General features: G+C 34.2%; 3 protein-coding genes across 4 annotated transcripts; 1 reads left to right on the top strand and 2 right to left on the bottom strand.

Moving 5' to 3' along the window:
* Positions 1-5910: 5910 nt before the first annotated feature.
* LOC18102542 (cyclin-SDS) lies at positions 5911-10017 on the top strand. Its single transcript, XM_006378369.3, has 7 exons — positions 5911-7141; positions 7260-7427; positions 8032-8198; positions 8720-8848; positions 9006-9186; positions 9449-9493; positions 9682-10017. Exons 1-7 carry the CDS (start codon positions 6155-6157, stop codon positions 9712-9714), a joined length of 1710 nt encoding a protein of 569 aa, XP_006378431.3. The 5' UTR covers positions 5911-6154; the 3' UTR covers positions 9715-10017.
* Positions 10018-10555: 538 nt separating this feature from the next.
* On the bottom strand, positions 10556-14660 carry LOC7462660 (binding partner of ACD11 1). Its single transcript, XM_024610228.2, has 6 exons — positions 14467-14660; positions 13644-13730; positions 13239-13342; positions 13087-13162; positions 12193-12276; positions 10556-11345 (listed from the first exon to the last, which is right to left on the bottom strand). The coding sequence occupies exons 1-6, from the start codon at positions 14479-14481 to the stop codon at positions 10779-10781; spliced, it is 933 nt and encodes a 310-aa protein (XP_024465996.1). The 5' UTR covers positions 14482-14660; the 3' UTR covers positions 10556-10778.
* Positions 14661-17394: 2734 nt separating this feature from the next.
* LOC7462659 (protein RGF1 INDUCIBLE TRANSCRIPTION FACTOR 1) lies at positions 17395-19453 on the bottom strand. Of its 2 annotated transcripts, none has more exons than XM_024610352.2 (4): positions 19172-19453; positions 18590-18850; positions 18285-18443; positions 17395-18108 (listed from the first exon to the last, which is right to left on the bottom strand). In XM_024610352.2, the coding sequence occupies exons 1-4, from the start codon at positions 19334-19336 to the stop codon at positions 17863-17865; spliced, it is 831 nt and encodes a 276-aa protein (XP_024466120.1). In that variant the 5' UTR covers positions 19337-19453; the 3' UTR covers positions 17395-17862. The 2 variants fall into 2 exon arrangements, with proteins under 2 accessions (XP_024466120.1, XP_002314769.2); XM_002314733.4 differs by having other exon boundaries at positions 17395-18099.
* Positions 19454-20212: the final 759 nt, after the last annotated feature.

Below are 20212 nucleotides of genomic sequence, written 5' to 3'. Positions count from 1 at the left end.
CAGCAACTTCGGCAATACTTTGGTAGCTCAAATCCAATGGAAGCCATTTGATACAGGAACTTCAGCATCAACCCAGCAGCAGGAATCCAATGGAGACCACTTTTGACATCCTGGTAATTAGTGACTTAAAATGAAACATTTTGAACCCCAAAGACAATAACAAAAAAAACAAAAAAAAAACAGGTGGTTTTACTGCAATTCCAGTCAACGTACAAAAGCAAAGCACAATGCCTTACCACTTAGATAATCCATGACGAACGAGTTCGATAGATGTGGAGAATCTTAGATATTTAAATAAGTAATATTTTAGAGAATAAAAATATAATGATATTTTAAAGAAATGTAATCTTTTATATATATATATATATATATATATATATATATATATATATATATATATATATACACGTTAAAAATATTAAGAATACAAAATAATAAATAAGAGTAGATATTGAAATGTCATTTTTTTTATAATATTTAATAAATAATAAATATTATAGGTATTTAAAAGATTTTTATATATTTAGAGGTATAGGAAAAATATAATACAAAATATAACTAAGTTCATAGGCATAAAGATTTATTTCTAGGATGAACCTGATTATATTGGGTTTGATACATTGCTAAACCTAAATGTATTGGATGTGATGATTTGTGAGATTTATATTATTTTGAATTCAGTATATAATATATTCAGTTTGATAGCTTATTAAATTTATATTATTTTATAAGATTTGGGTTTGATAAGTATCAACCCATTATATTAGCGACTTGTAATGGAACCACGGTGCCATTGGGCCAATGGGCCTCAAAGCCACAGGACAACACCTAATATAATAATTCATGGTAAATATTGTTCCATCACTATAATAAATGAAATTATTAGATCTCTAGAGAGAATAGCGCGTAATTAGTACGAAACACCTGGTAAAAGTGACGAGTCCTTCACTGAGTCCGATGACAGAAAGTTGAGTTGAAAATGGTAAATCAGCAGGAGAAAAAGAGAATCTTGTCCAGTTCCTGCCCTTCTAGCTGTCCTCTTCTCAAATCAAATATGCACAATTCCATCCTTTCGCTTCCTCCACTGTTTGCTTATTTTCAGTTTTCACTACTCAATTCACCTGACGAATTGGATTGGATTTTATTGAATTTTTTTTCTCACTGTTCATCAAATTAATAAAAACAAATGTTGAGAAAGGGAATACCATACCCTACAACTATATATATAGGTAGTCTCGATTCTACCACCAAACAGTTATCAAATTTATCCCCCAATTTTCGAATTTTCAGAAATTCTCTGGTAAGGATTTCATTTATTTTTTTTGCAGGGAAATGTTTTTCTGTTTAGTGATTTCAATAAAAATCTGTAATTGAGAAATTAAAATAATTTAAGAGTAAAATTATACTATCTCTATCTCAATAGTGGAAGTGTGTTTGAGGTTTATTATAATTTACCACTTTATTTTTTAAAAACAAATTAACTAACCATTTAGTTATTTAATGTCAATTTTTAAAAATATTTTTTACTTGAAAATATATTAAAATTTTTATTTATTTATTTATTATATTTGTAACATTATCATGTAAAAAAAACATAATTTAATATTTTTTAAAATAAAAACACTTTTAAACAAAATTTAAAAATTACTATCGTTTTCTCAAAAGTGCCTTAGTACCTATATTTTCAAATCCGCATTTAACTTAATCTTGAGTTCTCCGTTACTAAACTGCAACCGGATAATTTCTTCCCAGTATCTAATCAAAACTTTTAATTTTTTCAAGTTATTATCTAATGTTAACTTTCAATTTTTCCAGATCCAATGTTTATGATCTTTTCTAGTCTTTAATATATAAGATGCAATTAACCGGGTTCCAGCCTTTATGATCCCAAAAGGGTAAAAGGACTAATTTTTTTGTATTCAAGTTCTTGTTCTTTTCATCTCTTTCTCAGCTGTAAGAGTGAAACAGCTTTGTTTTTTCAACCTCTATGAATGTTGTTTGGCACTTTTTTAAGAAACTGGAAACGAGTTATATAATATAAAGATGAAACGACATCGTTGGAAACGGTTACGCAAATATGATAGAAGGCGGTAAATAAACTTCGAAGTTAGAACTGATCTGCAGGGGGGCGCCAGGCTCGTACTGTGGGGCAATGCATGAGCGACGCTGGAAGACCTCAGTAGCAAGCTATACTTGATTATTAAATTGATAATAACAGTTTTTTTTTTTATTATTATTATTAGTAGAGTCTCGAATATAAGATCTTTCGGGGGAGAAAAATATTAGGATATTATCATTTAGTGGCTATACCCCACCACTAATTGTGGCTTAGTGGAAGCACCACTAGTGCCACAATTAGTGGCATGATTTCGGGACCTATTGTCCCCTTGCTATTGCTGGAGAAGGTTGCCATGTTTGCCTATAAAAGAGGCATGTTTTGTGAGAGCAAGATTGAGAGGGTTGAGAGAGAGAGCTGTGAGAATGTGAAGAGAGTAGAGTGAAAGTGAAGGGCTGCAATGGCAACAGCCTTGCTGCCATTGCAGCAGCTGCAAGTGCAGCAAGAGATCTGGGAGTTGAGTTTGAGTGAAGTGATCCTCCTCCTCCATATGTGTTGTAATCCTTTCTCTATATATCTCTAATAATATGGACTCTCCCGTGGATGTAGGCGGTTTTGCCGAACCACGTAAAATATTGTGTCAGTGTGCTTTATCCTTTCTATGAGCAAATATCAGTACACCCCCGGTCCGCGCATGGGGTGCCGGAAACCCCAACAATAAACTCTACCGGCGGTTGAGTTACATGCTCGTCAATTGATAATAACAGTTACTACACTTGATTTTGGCCAAAAGCTCGAGAAAGGCATATGCTTATTCCAGGTTTCGCTTCTCTTTTAATATCCCGACTCGCTGTCTAGTTTCTGCTTTCTTTTTGAGGTGGGATTTCATAACGGATGCAAACAACGAGCAGAATGACTTCTTTTTGTTCATTTCACCTGGAAAGCCGCAGCCTCTCAAGGCCATCTTTAGTGCTGCCTGAGGGGGTAGAGACAAAAACATTTCTTGTTGCTAAAACATGAAAATACCCAGTACTGTAAAAGTAGTATTTCAGAGGCTAAATTTTGAGTTTTGAGCATAAAACCAGGTTTGCAGTAAGGGCATTTGTGTGGTGGATTTCTTAACGAAAGTGAAAACAAAAAAAGTGTTGTTTCGAGATTCTGGTTGACAGGATCCAGTGATTTGGCAATTACAATTTACAAATGCAAAGAGCAAAGATGATCTATCCCTTTAGTTTTATCTACAAAAAATAATTATACATGATAGAATTTTTTAGTCATGTACGTGTGAATAGAGTTCCACTCCTGTTAGAAATGAAAAAAGAAAGAAAGAGTAATTTATGCATAGGAATTAATTTAGAGATAATTACAAGAAAAAAAAATTAATAGTTTGTTTTTTTTACTTTACCTCTATTCTTTTAAAAATTATATTTTATATTCTAAAATTTATAATTTCATCATATTTTATATTTCCATTCTACTAAAAAAATAAATAAAAATATTAAATTATTTATTAAATTATTATTATATTTCAATTAATGACTAGAAAATCTTTATATTAAATACTACAATTTTGTCATCAAACTTAAAAAAAAACTAAAAAAATGAGAATCTCCGGTCACCATCCTCTTTCGATATCTAACCAAAACCGACTCATCATTGCCCATCCTCCATCTCCTTCAACATCTTTTTTCACCACGTTTAACAATATCTTACAGGGGTAAGTAAAAAAAACAAAAAAATCGATTAGACCGAGAAAACCAGAAAAAAAATAACCGAAAAAACCAAACCGTGAAAAAAAACAGATTAAACCGATTAAAATTTTGAAAAAATCGACCGGTTCGGTTCGGTTTTGTTTTTATAAGACTGAAACTGAAAAAACCAAGCCAAAACGGTATGAACCGGTTTTTGTCCTAAAAAACCGAACCAAACCGAAACCGGTCGGTTTGAATTGATTTCAGTTTTTTTTTTTTTTTAAATTTTGATTTGGTTAAATTTTATGGTTTTATGACAAGGGTTTGTTTCCTTATTACGAAGGTATGGTGTTTGATTTGGGTTTGTTTGTTGGTATACGGGGATAATTTAGTTATTTTGTTCAATTTAAAAGATTTTAGATTGTAAGAAATGTAAGATGTAATTTTTAAAAGAATAAAAGTAAAATAAAAATAAATAAATAAATAAATCATGAGAGCTTTTTTTTTATATATAATTATCTCATTAATTTATAATTTATTGATTTAGTTTTTCTTTCTTTCTTAACGATCGAGTGCGTCTCTTAACTCCAATTAGTTTACCTTCATGAATTTAAATTAAAAAACAAAACTTAGGTTTCATTTGACATGACTTGCAATTGATTTATCTGGGCGAGGTTAGAAATTTTAGTTTGGAGGGGTCAAATTAGAGAAAATATTTTAGCTGGGTCAAAATTTAAATTTTTTTATTTTTAAAACTAAAAATTTAATTTATGAAAGGAAAGAGCAGGAATTTGTTTTTTCCTGCAGGGCCATGCACCTTTCATATCTAGTTTTCCGAAAATCTCATAGGAATTTTAGGAGAGACTACAAGAATAATTAGTTTTTTTAATGCACCAATCTCATTATAAAATATAAATGATCTATTTATCATAAAAAAAATAGAAAATTAGTGTATAAAAGCGAGACCCAGCAAAACGACAACAACAGCAGGGCCTTACAAAACGAAACGCAAAACACGCTAGGAGGGTCACGAGTTTGTTTGTTTTATTTTTATTTTTCCCAAAAAAAGTCAATTGCAAGAACCATTTTCTGTTTTCTTCTTGGTAGCTTAGAAATAAAAGAAAATAATCACTGGACATGTTTTCATCCATACCGTTAATTACTTGGAGTACAATAATTCATGTGCTAAATCATGTACTATTGCTTACTTCATATTCTAATTAATTTTAGCCGTAGTTTATTATTAATTTTTCGTTAAGCTAATTGATAATTAATATAGTGTGATTTGAATAAAAAAACATTGCTTGAAGCCTTGAACCAAGCCGCCGGATCATGGAATGGCGATGACAACTTCCATTCTTTGTTCTCCCTACATCACCCCATTTCTTGAAAAACGTACTTGATTTATCTTGTACTTTTTTTCATAAGCATGATTTTCCAATTTATTTTTTCATGAGTTTTTTTATTTTACATGTTCGAGATCTTATAGTTTTTGTATAAAATTTATTTATTTTATTTTAACTTGGCTTTTGAAAATAAAATGCACTCAGCTAAAAAACAAAAAAAAATCTAGAATAAATTAATAAAAAATCTCTTGGTTTGTTTTTGTTTTTTAAAATAAATTATAATTTAAATAAAAATCGAAAAGCAATTTCTAGAAATAAGTTTAAATAAATTATTGTTTTGATTTTTAACAAAATATTTTGATATTTAATATATTTTTTAGTATTTTTAATTAATGTTTTTTTTTAAACATAACCAATATGTCTCTCTTGCCTAATAGATCAAATCTTAGAGGTTCACTTATCCAAATTAAAATTACAAAAATATTTTTATAAAAAATCCATATCATGAGTACCTCTAATATCATTAAGTCTTGTGTTGTTGGATGTAAAATAAAATTAATTATACAACCATTTTAAGCACCAAAAACAAATTAATGATGTCATTAGTTCTTTTTGTTTTTGTAAAAAAAAATAATAATCCTCACAGGGAAACGCGATCAGTCGTTGGCAATCTCTGTGAGGGGTTTGCCATGACTGAAGTTTGGACTATGAAGACGTAGTTACACGTGAACCACCGATTCTGTTGGACCCACCATGCATCCATATGTGAACAGTCCAGATCAATCCTGGTTAGACAAGAGAACCGATATCTGATCGTGCACCATGGACCTGCGTGAAGCTGATTCTCACGTGCCCCCCCCCTCACAAGAAAAAGCACGCACTCCATCACCAACGTCCATAACCGCCTTCCTCAACTCTCCAGTGTCCAGTGTCCACTACTATACCAATAACAACTCTCACTCCTCACTCTCTCATTTTCATTTTCAGTATCCAATAACAGAATTTAAAAGGCACAAACTCTCCCTATCTCTCTCCTGGAATTCAAATTTTGCAGAACAAAAATGAAGCTCAAACAGAGCAGCAGCAGCAGCAGCAGCAGAGTGAATAAGAAAATCGAGCGAGAACCACCGTGCATCGTGAAGAAGCAGCGAAGCAAGCGTCACTTACAAGTCCGCTCTCAGATCTCACCAATTTTACTCTCCACTAATCTCTCTCTCAATAAGAACAAAGGAGTCTCTGTGGATTCGATCTCCTGCTCTCACTTCGGCGATGAAGTTTCTAGCGATTCAAGCCGAGTTACAGTTGAATCAAGTCTGATCAGGAAGAGAAAGTTCGAAGACTCACCGTTTCGGAGGATCACGAGATCATACTACAAGAACAAGGAGAAAGAGAGGACATCATTCGAAGTAGAAGTGGGTGAATCTTCTTGTGTGGAGGATTCGAAAAATAGTAGTTCCAAAGGAATTCAAGTCAATTACACTTCTACCTTATCCTCTCTTCACCAAAATCTCAATTCGAGGAAAATTTCCTCGGAGATTAAAGAAGATGACGCCGTGTCTGTGGCTTCAGGCGTGGAATCCTGCTTATCACGTAAAACGACGACAAACAGAGAGACAGACCTCTCTGAGATTTCCAGAAACAATGCAGTTTCTGTTAATGAGTGTGTTGTAGAGAAGCAGAAGAAGCCAAACAGCTTGGGAGGAGGAGGAGGAGAAAGTGATGACCTGGCTTGTACAGAGGAGTTGTATGTGGACGACGGAGTTTCGGATTACTCGTCTTGTCAGGAGACGTTGTTCTCGGAGCTGCAATCGGAGATATTCCGGGAAAAGTATTCATCGGACGACCTCGATTTCTCTGATGATTACACGCCGTCTATTTTCTTCGAATCTGGAAGCGATTTTTCTGAGAAGTCCGTAAGTGATTCGAATCCTTCGCAGACTTATTCCCTGTTGCTCCAGTACAGACAGCAATTCTCGCGATCTAGTTTACCTCTAGAAACTACAAAATCATCGTCACTCCTTGAAGCAGAGTATCAAGAGAATTTCGCCGTGAGTTTTTGAATCAACAATTACTTTTGTTTTCGTGTTATTTTGCTATGTTTTAATGCTCTCATTGTTTTTTAATTTGTTTAATTTCTGTGCTTTTCATTTGTTTTTATTGCTTAAGTTTGCGAGATTGGACGATGAGGAAGATGAGGAGAGCTACAAGAGATTGAGAGAAAGAGAGAGAAGGCAATTGTTTTTGCACGACTACCCTGAATTGTACCGTAACAACACGGAGTTCGGCGATCTCATCCTCCAGCAACGGTTGCAGATGGTACACTGGATTATCGAGGTAAGTTTTTTATAATTAATCGCGGTAGCTAACAAATCAATTGCTCGGATGCGGCGATTTTGCGACAGTTGGCTATTTTTTTCTTGTCAATACACACACGTTTGAAGAAGTTGATTCCTTCAATTATGGAAGATGTCCTCTACACTGGAGATTCTACACTGGAGATTCTACTACTGGAAGTGTTAAGCAAATGGGGTTGTGACACGTCATAGTTTGAGATTTTGGGTTTTGGACTTTAAAACTGACGGGTCTAGCAATTGTATTTGTACCATTTGTGGTATGGTCAGTACTCAGTACTGTCCTTGTACTAGATTAAACTAGATTTTCTCTGTGGCTCATTTTTTCTTTCTATTTACTAAGGGTATTTTTATCATTTAAACTTGGGCTGTTTGTAGTGGTTTCAAGGCACTAAACACTAATCAACAACAGTTGTTAATCACTTGTTTATCATTTTTGGACTTTCAATTGACAATCTGTATGAGCAATGTGTGCCTTATGTTCTTCTAATTAAATGGTAATCACTTATGTTAAAAAATGGTAATCACTTATGTTAAAAAAATGGTAATTGCATGTTGAATTCGTGTCTGTCGCTTTGATTATGCAGCAAGCAACTGCGAAGGAGTTTGACCTGGCGACCGTGTTTCTTGGAATTAGCCTTCTGGACCGGTTCCTAGCAATAGGGTTCTTCAAGAACAAAAGTCACCTTCAAATTGTTGGTATAGCTTGTCTTTCATTGGCCACCAGAATTGAAGAAAACCAGCCCTATAACTGGTAAATATCTCTGCCCCGTTCTTTTTTGTGGTCGTGATGTCCTGGATTGCTTAAGGAATAAAATAAAACAAGGTGCCAGTCTTGGATGCATAATTCTTTCCTTATAGTCCTTTGCATACTAATGGCTTGCATTTACAACATAGAATTGTCAAAAAACGATTAGGATCGTGAATAAACTTGTTGATCATCTTAAGAAACAGATCACAAGTGAGTGTTGTGTGGTTATTTTTTATGGACTTATTAGAAAAGAAAAATTGCTGTCAACTTGTTGCCAGATCAAGGCTCAAATGAACTTGAACACACTGGATGAACTATACTTTAATATCTTAACGTTTGCAAGTACTAAGACATTCCTATACCACTCTCCAGTTCATTCTTTTTCATGGTTATATAATCTGCCTCATTTTCATCAAAGCTAGCTGTCCATCACTTCTCAAAACTGAAGGTAATATGATATCTAGCTGCAAGTTCTGCTCCGGTCAATGAGAGCTCCGCTGACAGTTTTATAATGGGAATTTCAGTGTTAGGCAAAAGAATTTCAACATTGGGAACAATGTGTACAGCAGAAGTGAAGTAGTGGCCATGGAATGGCTGGTGCAGGAGGTCCTTAACTTCCGATGCTTCTTGCCCACCATCCACAATTTCATGTGGTAACTCCTTTTCCCTTTCCACTTTGCTTTATAGTTTATGGTGGTAAGATTTGTATCCTGTCTTGGATATGAACACTTTAGTTCTTTCTGTCATTCATATGACCTGTAGTTTAGGAAGTCTAATACAACCTTGTCCTTTTTCCATGCTGAACATTAGGTTCTACCTGAAAGCTATGAAAGCTGGTGCAGAGGTGGAGAAGAGGGCCAGATACTTAGCAGTGCTGGCACTGTCAGACCTTGAGCAACTTAGGCATTGGCCCTCAACAGTTGCAGCCACGCTTGTCATCCTGGCTTCTCTAGAAAGCAATGAAATTGCATCCTATGGACGAGTTATCGAGGTATAAATATTAATTGGCAACACAAGCATGCCGTGCTCGAATACCAAAATAAAACGATTTGGGCTGTTAATGGGTGGAGGAGGTGCTGTTGCTTGTTTCATTTAATATTTTTGGACAAGATTTGCCGTATGATATGATTCAGTGAAATATCTGAAAACTGTCCTAGGACATACTTTTTCCCCGGGCCTGGCCCCGGCCCATTCCTAAAGTGTACTGCAATTAACATGCTCTTAGGTTCTGATTAGTCAATTTGATTTTACAGGTTCATGTAAGAACAAACGAAAATGACCTGCACCAGTGCATAAAGGTATGCAAATAAAGATCTTTTCTAAAACGGTATAATTTTACCCTCTTTTTTATGCAATTCTTTTCTAGGAAGGTGCTGCTATTGATGCATTTACATTCACATTCACATTCTCGAAAGCTAGTGCCGCTGGTGTTGATTTTGCCTTTATTGTTAATTTGATTCGAATTATTTGACTTCGGTATTAACAGAGCCTAGAGTGGTTGCTGCAATATATGAGCTAGCAGTCTAGCAGGAGAAGGAATGAAGGATCATAAGATCGCCTCTTGTACACTCGCATTCTTTTCTCACACGCATCACTGGTTACTGTAGATGAAGATAATTGTAAAGCCTGATAATAACAGGTAACACAAATCTATTTCTTTTACGGTACATGCTTTTACCGAACTGTTCATAATATAGAATGACAGGATCTGTATTCAAGGAGCTGGCTCATGTAAATTCAAAGACATAATATTCCAAGTATTCTTTTGTATGTTCTATGCAAAACGATGATGGGATTATGCAGACAGAAGTTATTTTTTTTATTCTCCAATATCATTTTGTTGTCTTGGCAGGCAACTCTCTGCCATATATCGGTTCTTGTGCTTAATAGTATTATAACAGTGAAAAAACTGATCTCGGACTCCCATGAATTCAAGTCATCGGGTTAGTTTATGTACCTTAATTTGACCAGGAAATGCAAATAACTCATTCACGGATTACAGACTGGTGAACACGTATGGCGAAATCTTTCCTTTTCAAGGATGTTTTGTGCATTCCACTGAAATCATGGACATATATATGCAAGATAATAGTAATTCTTTGAATTAGCTCTGTACATTGTCTAGAAGAAGGATTTCAAACCCCAGATAAGCTTGTGGAGTAAGAAGGCATCAGTCTTGTCATGGATGACTAAATCCAATGCCTTCATGAATTCGATCGCATGACCGTTCTAATTTCTGTGCAAACTTGTTGATCTAAGGTTCTGTACCCCTCGGGCCCCTGCCATTGCACCTGGAGGCTGACTGCAAGGAAGTTTTGCCAGGCTTTACGTTATTCTTTGAAACAAGAAATCGGTTCCGCTCGATTGAACACTGGCTGCATTTATTAATATCATAAACGGAAGAATACAGACGGGGAGCAATATTTTTAAACAAAATGCCAATAAAATTTGTGGAAGTGCAGGATCACATTGAAACGGAGAAAAGAGTCTGCAATTCACCGCTCACATTTAAATACAAAGGGGGAACCATGGGAAATACATACAGAAAATAAAATCAGGTGTCGTTAGAAGAAGCCGTATCACTCAGATATTTGCAAGCTTACTATCTGCTGAATCAATTGGAATCACTGGAGGCTCTCCCGCTGGAGATCCATTGTGATGGATGTGTGCTGGGCTCCCCTCGCTGACAGGAATCTCTATTTTTTCCTCTTCAGCCTTTTCAACTTTCTCCCTGGTCATCACGCTCACATCCTCAGCTGCCTTTGCCACTGCAGTAAATGCACCTGAAACCCATGAAGCTCCTGTGGATACGTAAGGGTTACTCATGATGGCAGATCCTACACTGCTTGCCTTCTGCTCAGCTACTGAAAGGACAGTTTTCGTCTTTACAAGCACTTGGAACTTCTCATCCATCTCCCGGACCTTTTCATTCACCACAGCTGTACCCACACTAAGCTTTTCACTCAGACCCATCTTATGGTCAATTGAAGCAACTGTTGCAGAGGCATTTGAAGTCAGATGAATACGTTCATCAAAGGCTTTGCCCTTGTTGATGGCATCCTTCCCCAATACAAAGCCCTTGGCAAGCATGGTGCTCACCACATCTTCAGCCTTCTTAACAGCAGAATCAGTAGCAGGTGGCTTTTGCTCCTGAGGAATGGTAGAAAACAAAATTAAAAATGTAAAAATAATTGACCTCCTGGTACAACCCATTCCCCTCCCCTCTCCTGCTCAAAGAAACAGATGAAAAAGAAGGAAAAATTCAATTCACATATCAATGCAGATGCTGATCTTTGAACTCCTACCGAAAGCATAGGAACGAGAGGGAAAAACTACCCTTAAAAGCAACAAAAGTATAAGCAAACCTGATGATGGTTAGACATTACTGGCCTGGTGAATCCAGCATCGGCAACTCACCGTGATTTTATTTAACTAATCTGAATAAAATTCGTCAGTTGACACCCCATGTCCGTATTTATTCAAATGCTACATATTCATGCTTGAGTTCATCCATAGTTCATATTCATTGAGAAAGAGAAAATCTTTTACAGATAGCAATCCATTCCAGACTCTTAGAATTAAAATATGAAAGAATAACCTTTGCAAGCTTCTGGTCATCTCAAAGTCCCAATATAGTTTTTATGCAAATAAAAGAGTAAAAAAAAAGAAGAAAAACTCAAGCTATCACATTTATAAAGGCCCACTGAAAGATCACGAGAATTTTGGAATTTAAGTCAAACTGTCATGAAATGCATCTAATTTCAGGCGTGGAACCTCTACCTTTCATAGTCTACAGGTTAATTGAATATTATGAATTTTAATTTCCTAAACTAGTTATTGCCTACGACTGAACAAAAAAAAGGGCAGATAATTAAACACCATATACTCTGGCTATGCACATCATTCTACTTCACACGCATAGAAGCTGGCTACAACATCACATTATATGATCATTATCAATAACAGAGACGCAGAAGCACAAATATCAAATATTTACCAATTTTGATGAAAGAGCTTCAGGGGGCAGTTGATAATCCTCAACAGGTGTAATCAAAACAGAAAGATCAGCTACGATGGCTCCCTGAGTCAGTAACATAAAGTCAAAAATAGATTCCCAGACAAAATCTGTACCAGGCATGTCAAATAGGAAGGAATTAATCGAGAGGCAGAATATGAAAGAAGATACAAAAAACAGTAGAGAAATAAATTATGTTTACATTATATCTGAGAATGAGATGCAATCTTGGCTACTCCCTTTAAGTCTTTCAACCACAGTCACGACCCAAAATGCATAAGCTTTAACAGTCATTTGAAGGCAATGAAATGACAGTTCTTTTCTTTTATGTAATTTACGCGCACTCATTTCTTATTCAACGGATCACCTAAAACCATTAGCCAAGCCTGGTCGGGAATGAGGATCTCACTTGAGTTCTATGAGGTAATGCAAATTCTAAGTTGCCAATGGAAGATTCTTGTTAAAATCCATGAGGATAAATTATGACAGACCGGTTTTTTGGAAGGCATGTATGCCTGCATATCCACCAGCATTTTAGAGGACCATTCACTGTCAACTCCAGAGGAATCTCAAGGTTGAAGAGGTCACATTTAAAGGCATAAACACTGCTCCTCTTGCAGTAGGCCTGGCTATATACCTTATGTCATGTGACCAATGTATATCTAGAACAAATTCAACCATAGAGATTGGCATTAATGCCTTGAAATTCTGAAATTTTACTATTCCTGGAATGCTAGCTCTCATTTCTGCTAATCATTTCATCATGAAGCGCCACAGACTCATAGAATTGGATATCTTGACATGAAGACATCTACACATTCACGCGTTAGCCTTGAAAAATGAACATTGATTCACCAGTATAGAATAAGAACATACTGAAAGAAGCATCGCCGTATCAGCTCCATGCGACTCCTCGAATGTAACATAGGCAAGCTGAGTTGTTTCACTTTCCCTACAAAGTGTACCAAGTATTCTTCTCAGTCACTTTAATAAGTCAGTTTTTTGGCTTCTGATCTAAGAGTACTGACCTTCGCATTTCGACATATAGAATATCACCAGAGAAGGAGAAAAACTCTTCGATATCCCTATCAGTAGCAGTTAATGAAATGTTGCTGACTTTAACTGTTCTTACCTGTAAGGAATGAAAAGGGAAGATTAAGAGACATAACTTTCCACCAAGAAATCCTTGTTTAAACTAACTTCGTAAACAATCCCTACTGGCCTAACATTTCCATTTGAGACCAAGTACTGAAATATTAGAGCAAAACCGCCATGTTAGAGGGGTAAGGTTTCGGTATTTAGGTGCCCACTCTGGAGCATATTTACTTCGTCCCAATCAGTGTTCCACTAATGAAATCAGCAATTCTATTTCTAAACAGTTTCTTACTGGGATTTACTTAATTGTTCATTACTAATTTCTATGATGAACTCACATCTGAAACATTGACTGTCCAGTCCGTTGCACTATTTGACTGGGGTAGAGCTTCGGTTTTCTGACCAGCATCTTCCTGTACCGGAACCTGCACAAGTAAACCTCGATTGGGATCTAAAAGATGAAACACAGAAAAAGCTTAGGAAGCTGACAGAAATACTGAAATTCAACTGGATACATGGTTGGCATTTATAGATTAATAAGAAGAAAACTAGAGAAAGATAAACAGTAAATTATATCCTTCAAGAAGCATCAATGTCAAGAAATTATGTTAACAATCATGGAAACTGATTCATTAACACAATTTGAGGGCCAACATTTTTTTATTTTTATTTTTTTTTGAGAAAAAATTAAAACTACCCTCATTTTCAAATTATTGGTTGAGTTAGATCTGTAAAATGTAATCGTCCTTGTTGCGATACCAATTATCTCTCAACCTAGCAGAGCGATATGAAAGCAAATGGGATCCAAAACTCATGATCAGGAAGAATGCCAGCAATGTAAACACTGAGAAAATAAAGCAATTCAAAATGAAAAAAAAATTAAAAATAGGATTGATGCGAATTAACAGACCTGGTTAATAAGTTGATATAATTATGGGGCATTGCTTAATTGTTTTTTCTCGTGAAACCAAACATCTGATCATAACATACGTATAAAAGATTTGTAATGGTATCACAGCACATGGATCAATGACTTTCTCAGGCAACAAAATATATATATATCGCGATGAAGGGGAAAAAATGGAGGGATTTAAAACAGAAGTAAATAAACCCCATCATGCCAAAACATGCAGTGGAACAGTAAAAGAATGAAGGACTCACCGACGTCGACGACATTATGAAAAAAGATTTCACAGTTAATTAAGGAAATTCACACTATATATACATATATAATACGGTTTAGATAGATAGAGATTGAATGATTTAATAGACAGGGAAGAGAGAAAACAAAGGAAAATAGAGAGAGAAAAGAGATGGTGGTTTTTTTTGGTAGTTTCTTTTGCATGCGCCATATTCGCGCGCTCGTTTTGGTGGTGGTGTGTGTGATTTTGAATGGTTTTGGGTCAAAATTGAGTCGCTGTCACACCAACTCATTCTCCTAATATCCTCCTCCTCCTCCTCCTCCTCTTTTCTTCCGGTAAATACTCCTAAAGTGAATTGGAATAAACACCCAGAAACATAAATGTGTAAAATTATACTCATCAGAAAAAAAAAATCAATTTTATGAAAAAGTTCTGATAATTTGAATTCAATTCATAATCTATTATAATTCTTATATTTAAAATAAAATACTAAATCAATTCAGTAAATTTGATTATCTTATTTAACTCAAAAATCTTTTTTTTTTGTTACAAGGAACATTATATTTATTTAAAATGATAAAAACATGTGTATTTTTTATTCAAAAATTCAAATATATATATATATATATATATATGTTAAAAAAAAATTAATCTTTTAAATAAGAATATTCTTGTTTTAGTGCTAATTTATATATCAATGAGTGTTATTTTTTAATTCCATTATAACTACTGGTAATATTTTTTAAATTGCTGCTACGTACGAGCAATGGTGCAAGACCATTTTGTAATAAAACCCATATGCTGCAAGATTTTTGCCACTTATCCTAACATTTCTTGTAGTGATTCTTTGTCATGAAATGGTAGCGATACTCTTACTGGTGTGCTTATAATCAAATTAGACTGCATCGTTAATTAAATTACAATGATTCAGCTAACAATTTTGGTTAGATGAAAAAATATAATCATGCAAGTGCAAAAAAAAAAAAAAAAATACAGTTTACAGTGCACGTGCACTGTTGAACGAATCATGTTTCATCAATCATAGAGCATCAATCTTCATCTAATTGTAGTTATTTTTTAAAATATTTTTTATTTTGAAACATATAGAAATAATTTTTTTATAAAAAAACTATTTTTAATATAAGATAAAAAAACAATTAAAAAAAATCAAATTTAAAAAAAAATTCAATTTCAAACAAGTTCTCAAACCAACATCCTAAGATGAAGATAGGGACCAAACAAGGTTGTTGAGTCGTATAGTTGACTCACCAATCTCTCATGGAGTGCCAAGTAGATAAAAGAAGAGGAGGGATCATAATTCAAACATTCTGAGATGAACATTATACTTTGGATTTATTCGAGTTTAGTGGATAAGGTAGCAGATAATTTCCTGTTCGTTAGAAAGAGTGTATCCAGTAATGGATTTGATGCGAACAGCTGAGGGGTTTGAAGCCTGGGAATCCATTGATGGGCTCCCCAACAAAAATTGAAATGAAAGCACCAGGGCGTAATTATTCCTCCGCCCTCTGCTATTGACTTTTAATTTGTGGACTCTTGCTATTAACAAAGTTCCTCTGTTAGAGACTAATAAACAAATCCAATAATAGTTGGAAGTCAAGACATATTACCAACATTTTTGTTTTCAAAATTTTGGAAAAGAGATAATATTAAACTTGTTTGTTTTGTTTTTCGTTTTTTTTAAAAAAAATCAACAATCATTATCACAAATTTTTAAAACTACATTTTAAAAAAAAAAAAAAACTTAAACAACCTGTTAGAAAATATGTTTTTGTTTTCAAAAATCTAAAAATGAAAATAGAAAATGAAAATCATAAATGATATTAAACGATATCACCTGTTGTGGTTGCTTTTCAAAATATTTTTTATTTAGAAATACATTAAAATGATATTTTTTTTAAAAAAAAAATTATTTTTGATATCAGTGCATCAAAATGATATGAAAACATCAAAAAAAATATTATATTGAAGCAAACAAAAAAATTAAAAAATTTTAAATTTTTTTAAAACACAAAAGCAAAAATAACACCACACTTTCCGCGTTTTGATCTGATACAGAGAAAGTGCATAAAGATCAAGGCATGCATCCTCGTGGTTTTATTTCTTCATGGTAGACGAATCTGAAATTAAGAACTTGCACTTTTCTGGTCCTGTCTAAGATCCTAAACGAAGCAAAAAAGCAAAAAGATTTAACTGTTTACATTGCCACAGGTCAAAAGATGTCACAGCACTGCACTCATGCCAGGAAAAAAGAAGAAAAAAAGGATTTAACTGTTTCGTGATGCCTAAGATGTCCAAGAACAAAAGATGGTCATAGTGAAACAAAAAGATGCACTCACGCTGAGTAAGGACAAAAGCTACCAATCTCACTGACCAGGTTCAAACCTCCAAAGCTCATCACATGGAACTCCCCAAAATAATACCCAATTTTTTATTTTTTTGTATCTAAAGATGGCCACACATTCCTCTGCGATATGCATGCACATCAAAACATGACAAATTCCCCATGGATTTTCTATAACAAGGTGAGTACAAAACGCAAGAGCACGGCATGGACGTATAGTCATGTGCCTACCCAAGAAAAAAAGAGAGGAAAAGATCTGGGCATCCATGTGCAACATACTCATAGATGTAGCTATTTAGTTATTTCAAGGCTTGGTCACCTGCTTACGAACTATTCTGGCGGCTCTTTTTGTCAGCCACTTTCTTCAAGATAACAGCATTTAACAAAACATCGCTCCCATAATGCAAGGAGAGGGTCCCAAGTAGACATATTGGACAAACTGCTAAGAACCATGCTGAAATAGTTTATCTATACCGGTTTCGACAGAGATTGAGGCCAACCTATCGATCTTTGACGGCCTAACAAATTAGAGAAAAGAGAAGAAAAACAACCACATGCATGCCGACAAATTTAGAAACATTCCCATCAAGAACAGAGACCCCAAGTGGAATCACTTCATAATGACGCATACATATAACCAATGTTTCTTACTCTATCCTGTTTTACTAAAATTACTACAGACAAAGATTATAGAACTAATTAGTCATAATAGAACCACCTAGACTCTTCAGCATAGATACAAATTAAAGATTTGCTAAGCTTTTCTTCATTATTTCTATATAGCAGACACAAACACGCGAGCTATACAACCTAAAGTGAACCCCCGCCCAACCCCCTCTTATTGTTGGCTCTTCATCTTGACTAACATAATTTTTACCTCCAAATGGGGGGCTACTCGGGAGTAATTTGTTCTGAAAGGCTATTTATGGATTAATATAACTGTGATCTTAATAATTAAATACCTTATATGAACCACAAGTGTGTGTGTATATATATATATATAGAAATATAATTTGAGGAAAAAGAAAAAAAGAAACATGTTTATTGTTTTGCCTAGCAGAGGGGAGCCCTACGTGGGACGCCTTTTCTCTTGTGCAATTGTCTTCTTGGTTTCAAAGCTGAATTGATCCAACCTGGAGTATCCTCAGACATATCAGTCAAAGAAAGTGACGATTCGTTCTCACTTGAATGCCTTTCTGCACTGCAGTTTTCCTTCCAGGAAAGGTCAGGAAATTCCTGAATTGAGAAGGGGATGATATTGTGGCTTTGATCTTTAAGCTCCACTGAAACCTGAAAATACTATCAGAAATTACTTTTAGGGGTGTTTCTCTGCGATTTTGAGAAAGGCAAGGCACCTGTAAGAATAGAGGAGGCATCTTCGATACAAATTGAATCTTATTGGGTTTTTTAAAAAAAAAAAAAACATTAAGCAAGAAATAATATGATGTTGACATTATGAGGCTAATCTTGGTTACCTTGCATGCAATGGAGCAGAAGCGATTGGGGACATCTTGTAGATATCTTGCACATGCTTCACAAGAAGCACCAAGCTTCGCTTTCGTGGATGGCCTTGCATCTTTAGGCTGAGGCCGTGGTTTCAGATGAATAGCCTTTTCACCATTGATCTTGTAAGTCTGCCGAATCAAATTAGTTTTCCTTAGGAAACCATAATCAATCATTTGCAAATAAAATCTTATGACAACAAAATAATAAAAATAACCAAAAACTGGAGGATCCAAATAAAAAATCTTGGCTCTTAATATTAATATTAAATAAAAACCTGAATTTTAGAACAGTCAAGATGTTTTTGAATCTCTTGAAGGCGAACAACATCATGATAAACATATTTGCAGATCTGAAATTGTCTATGAAGAAAATGAGATTCCATACAATGTCGACAGCACCCAACTCTGCAATCGATGCAAAACACGTTTTTCTCGTTCTTTCTGTGTTCTTGATGCAGACCACAAGAATCAAAGAACTCGCTATGGAAAAGAGTGCTGAGCCAATTTGTGTTCTTTACATAAAGTTTGCAACCTACCTGCGACATTACAGAACATCAAAAACTACTTCATTGATAATTCAATTCAACAACTGAGTAATTGCAGTAATTCGATCACAAATTGATAAAAAAAAAAAAAAGAGTATCGACAATTGAAGTCAAATTACAGTTTTCTGAAATCAGTTCCAATCAACAAGAACAGGCACCTGCGTTTCTAATATTTTTACACATAATTACCAGTCAAAGAAACTAATATGGCTGAAATTTAATAAACACGTCAGAGAAACAATCAATCAAACCGAATAAAACCAGTAAGGTAGTAACAATGATTGAAATCAATCCGAAACGTAGAATTCATACCATTTCTTCTGCTTCGAGATTGAATTGTTGTTGTTGGATTGAAAGACAGTTAAATTCAGTGAAAACCAAGAATTTGCAAACAGGGGCTGTGAAAGAATGAGCAAAAGAAGAGAAGGAAAAGCATATATAAAATATGAAAGGCTTGTCCCGGTATGAACGAGGCATGTAAAAGACAAATTCAGGAAAAAAATTCAAAAAGGAAAGAGAAATCGCTGTGGATATTGTTTACTGCTGCTTAGCACAGAAGTGGCCTACCAGCGGCGGGAATGTGATGTATGTATCAGCCTGAGATGATAATGGATACCTATTAATCGTATTTCTATTTTATTCGTATTATACTTTAAAAACTATTTATATATAAATATCATTTGTTATTTAATATGTGTATTAAATGTTAAATTTTAAATGTTATATATGTATTATATTATCTGTGTGTATAATACAAATTTACATATTTTTTAAAACAAGCTAGAAATTAATTTCGACAATATTTATATCTTACTTAGGTAACTTAATTATTAAAAAAAAAACCTTGTTTATTTAGATTATTAAGATTAGTATTTATTAAATTGGAATCAAATTATCATTTACAGTAATATATGAGGTATTATGCTCACTGTCACGATCCTTGCATTGACCTATTTATTTTATGTTAAACTTTCTATTTCATTATAATCAAATTAGTTACTAATTAAGTTGATGTAAGAAATAGATTGTTTGAAAACGACATTTAATCTTAGTCAACATGCAATTTTCACCATGTTTGAAGTTTATTATTAAAGAATATGTTCAGAAGCTTTGGACAAATGAAAATCGCTTTCATATTTTATTATTTGAAAAGGATTTTCTAAAATATGCCATGAGGGGGGAATTTTGAAGTTTCAAATTTTCTTATAATATCATTATCAACCCATAGGAAACGGGATAATTAATTAATTGTTAACGACAAACCCCGAGGATCTTAAGAACCTTTTTTCTTGAAAAATATATATTTTTGTTATTTTTCATGAAAAAAAAACCTTCACTTGTTTCTTTATTTCT

Source organism: Populus trichocarpa, chromosome 10 (assembly GCF_000002775.5).
Source record: "Populus trichocarpa isolate Nisqually-1 chromosome 10, P.trichocarpa_v4.1, whole genome shotgun sequence".
In the NCBI taxonomy this organism is placed as follows: domain Eukaryota; kingdom Viridiplantae; phylum Streptophyta; class Magnoliopsida; order Malpighiales; family Salicaceae; genus Populus; species Populus trichocarpa.
This window is presented reverse-complemented; position numbering and strand designations above follow the sequence as displayed.